The sequence below is a fragment of the Apis dorsata genome, unplaced genomic scaffold, assembly GCF_000469605.1.
Source record: "Apis dorsata unplaced genomic scaffold, Apis dorsata 1.3 scaffold_270, whole genome shotgun sequence".
Classification (NCBI taxonomy): Eukaryota; Metazoa; Arthropoda; class Insecta; order Hymenoptera; family Apidae; genus Apis; species Apis dorsata.
In genome coordinates, this window is record NW_006263548.1 from 618,729 (window position 1) to 622,390 (window position 3,662).

Genomic DNA, 3,662 nt, shown 5'->3' on the forward strand with positions numbered 1-3,662 from the left:
TTTAGTCCATCGCTATTTTCCTATTATTTTACTGTTAAAAACAATATTATTCTCCCATTTAAAAAGGTCTTATATAAACTTGATGCAATAATATATACGATTACATTTAACTGTATATCATGGGAGAAATCTTTTCGAAGAATGATATTATTACGTCAATTATAATAATCTTTATAAATGTGAAAAAAAATACATTCAATCAAAAATTACTTTAAAAACATACATTACACACACCCCCTTGCATACATTGCTCCTATTTTCAGTTTGCGCGCGCGTCCTCTCTATATTCTCTCTTTCTCGAAATGTAAATCGCAAAAATCCATTCACACTGCATTTTGCTCGCGTATTTGCACTTACAACTATCGAGACAGTTCATATTTCTCTTATTATCATAGAAAAGTTCAGCCACTTGTTACAAACTTATTATGAAAAGTTTTTTTTTTTTGTTTATATAGATGAAAGCATCGATATTGCACAATTCTTTTGCACTTATTAAAACAATACAGTATAATAATTTCTGTTACGAATCGCTAATAACTTATTATTTATACAATTTCAAAATTATTTCGGAAGATTTATATTTTGGACTCATTCGTCTTGACTTTAAAATTATTTTATGATATATATATATATATTTTTTGTTCATTTAAATACGTCTTTTAAATATGAAAAAAAATTGTTTTAATAATGACATTCAAATATCGGCAAAACATAATGAATTATTACTCAGTATAATAATGGTTTGTGCATATATTTTATTCTTATTTATTTTCCTCTGTCGAGAGGCATATTACCGTAAAGAAGGAACCATTTTTTTCTCTCATATGCTAAGTTGCATCACGTAAGATGAATAATTAAAAGAACACAAAAATTTTTGTACGAAATGACTTAAAAATAACAATTTCGCTTGTAAATTTTGCAAAAACAATTGAAAATATTGTTGAGATATTTTATTGAATGTTTGATATTTTTTTATTAATGTGCAATTACTCGAGCAAACATATCGATATAGATTATAATGGTCTTGTGGATAAAAATGATAATAGTTATGGTGGAAGTGATGATGATGATGATGGTAATAGTGGTGGTGATGACGTTGACGATGACGATAACAATGTTGACGTCGCCTACGACGACGACGACGATGATAACGAAGAAGACGAAGAAGACGACGACGGCGACGACGAAGACGACGTCGACGATGATAATGATAATAATGACAATTGTAATAAGACTGAAAATGATATTGATAATGTTGTTGACTCCAATACGAACATTGCTTGCTTTCCATGGCCTTAAATCCTGGCAGTGAAAAACGAATTAACATGAATGGCGATGATGCGTATCTCGATATACGAGAAAGATTTTGTGTCCTTATTCGTAAAGATAATTTGAGGGCCAGATTTGGCCATATTCGGGATCACCAGTTAGCCATGCCAGGTTTATTTAATGTCATGAAGTAAATCTGGCACGCACTTCCGCCTTTAGCTGATGAGAAAAATACCTAAAATAACCGAATAATAAAAATATAATATATTTAAAAAATTGTTAAATTATATTAATATAAATATTCACGCATATCTTATCATTATAAATAGTCACGTATACCTTATCATTACGCTCGCAAAGGAACTTGAGCCGTTGAGCTTTCTTGTGCATGAACACACCATCAAGGTGTCCACTTTCTACGCTTCTAATCTCAATAGCTTTGTTACCCCAGCCCATAATTTGTCCTGTACCGATATATGCAACACTAGTGGGCATTTCACCCCATTGAAGAACCATGGTTTTGGATAATCTACCATAAGTATTCACGTATACACCCTCATTATCGTAACATAATAATAATTGCATGCCATTACTGTTTGGTAATGCAACGATACAATGTGGACAAATAGGACCTTGAGTCTATGATTAAAAACAAATGTTTCGACAATAAATTTATCAATAAAGATTAATTATTTTAATAAATATTATTTACTCACATGTTTTGGTAGATAAATATCATAAACCGTAGCAGAATCCAAATCAACAGCGTGAAAACCATCGGCGCTACCATAAATAACTTTCAATCTGGAACCCTCTTCTATAGTAAGATCGACAAGTAATGGTCTGTGTGCAAGTTCACTAAACGATTTAAACGCCATGAATTTGTGATAAGGTTTCGGAGCCCAAGCATAAATTTCTATCGAATCTTTCAATGCAATGACAAGAAACTTTATTCTTTCGTATTTGACTATCTTAAAATGTACCGCACCCTGAAGATCTCCAACATTAATCCAGCCATTGCGCCGTTCAACTTGCTGCAATAATATCAAATATTATTTATTAATTGCAATTTAATATATAATTGCAATAATATGTAACAGATCAAGAAATATAAAACTTACATCGCTATGTCCATCCGTTCGCAAAATTTTACTCTTAAGCCAAGAAAGATAATATACCCGTACTCTATTCTTTTTTCCACTAATTGTAACCAAAATATTTTGTCCTTCAAGAACTTCCATTTGTTGAAATCGTCTTCTACTTATTAATTGATATACTTTTCCTTGACCACTTCTATCCAATAATACAAGGCCATTTTCGGTACCAATTAATAGATTTACTCCTGCAAATATTGTACTGATCATTAAGAGTCTTCTTAAGGAAATGTATACGTATATATTCATGTAATGCATTTATACCCCAAAGCGCAGCACAAAGAATTTCACTGTTGAATCGTTTCTTATATTTGCGTATTTCAGGTGTATCAGATGTAAGGTCATGGCTGGTCGGTGTCACATTAACATTTACATGAGATTCCCTTCTAGCTGGTCCCGCACCAAATCCAAAGGTCAAGAAAGATCTCTGCTTCTGTTGATGTGCAAGTAGTTGTGGTGATTTAACTGCTTGCCGGTACTGCAACAAAAAATATCTTAAAGTTAAACTGGAACATATGAAACTAGAATAAAATAGAAATTAAATCATTAAGAAATATATATATATATATATATGTTATATATATATATGTTATTATAATTGATAATGCAATCAAGACACAAAGTACGATAATTGATAGAATATATTGATTAAAATAAAAAATAGAATATAAATATATATCTAATGAGGTGATAACATGCAATAAAAGAAATAGAAGATACTTATTAAAATTATAGAAACACAAAAGTTTTTCAAGACAATTTGAAGCAGATAACGAATATATGTATTTCATATACTACAAATAAACGTACAAAAAAAATATTAAAAATACTACTTGGAAGCAAAACAAGATTTCCAATACATTCCTTTATACATTTCCAAGAATCTAAAATTGATAAATAGTTTAAGAAACATAAAAGAAATAATAAAAATTAGAATAAACAAGGAAGACAGATCACAAACCTAAGAAGGATGAAAAAGTGAACAAGCAAGTGAGAGAGAAAAAGAAAAAGAGAAAGGAAGAGGTGAAGGAAAGAGAAGCTATGTGAATAATAATTGAATTAGAGATTGGTTCCATTCTAAGAGATATCCATTCTAAAGAAAGAACCCGCAAAACCAAAACGAGTGTACGACGAAGTAATAATAAATAAGAATGTTTATCATTCCATGCATGTTGCACGGTGAATAGTTAAATAAAAAAAAATTAAAAAAAAAAAAAAAAAAAAAAAAAAAAAAAATTT

At 30.0% G+C, this 3,662-nt stretch overlaps 1 protein-coding gene across 15 annotated transcripts in view; it reads right to left on the reverse strand.

Annotated features, from left to right (window-relative positions):
• Nucleotides 1-1,235: 1,235 nt before the first annotated feature.
• The window catches only part of LOC102678720 (TRAF2 and NCK-interacting protein kinase), a 29,477-nt gene continuing 27,050 nt past the window's right edge, over nucleotides 1,236-3,662 (reverse strand). For 13 of the 15 annotated variants that reach the window (XM_006616790.2, XM_006616796.2, XM_031510969.1 and 10 more), the window contains 5 exons: nucleotides 2,688-2,901; nucleotides 2,391-2,611; nucleotides 1,986-2,303; nucleotides 1,609-1,908; nucleotides 1,236-1,504 (listed from right to left, as the gene is read on the reverse strand). In XM_006616790.2, the coding sequence (XP_006616853.1) occupies nucleotides 1,421-1,504; nucleotides 1,609-1,908; nucleotides 1,986-2,303; nucleotides 2,391-2,611; nucleotides 2,688-2,901 (1,137 nt within the window). In that variant the 3' untranslated portion in view covers nucleotides 1,236-1,420. The remainder of the gene's footprint in view (nucleotides 1,505-1,608; nucleotides 1,909-1,985; nucleotides 2,304-2,390; nucleotides 2,612-2,687; nucleotides 2,902-3,662) is intronic. The other 2 variants (XM_006616797.2, XM_006616794.2) reach the window with 1 other exon arrangement.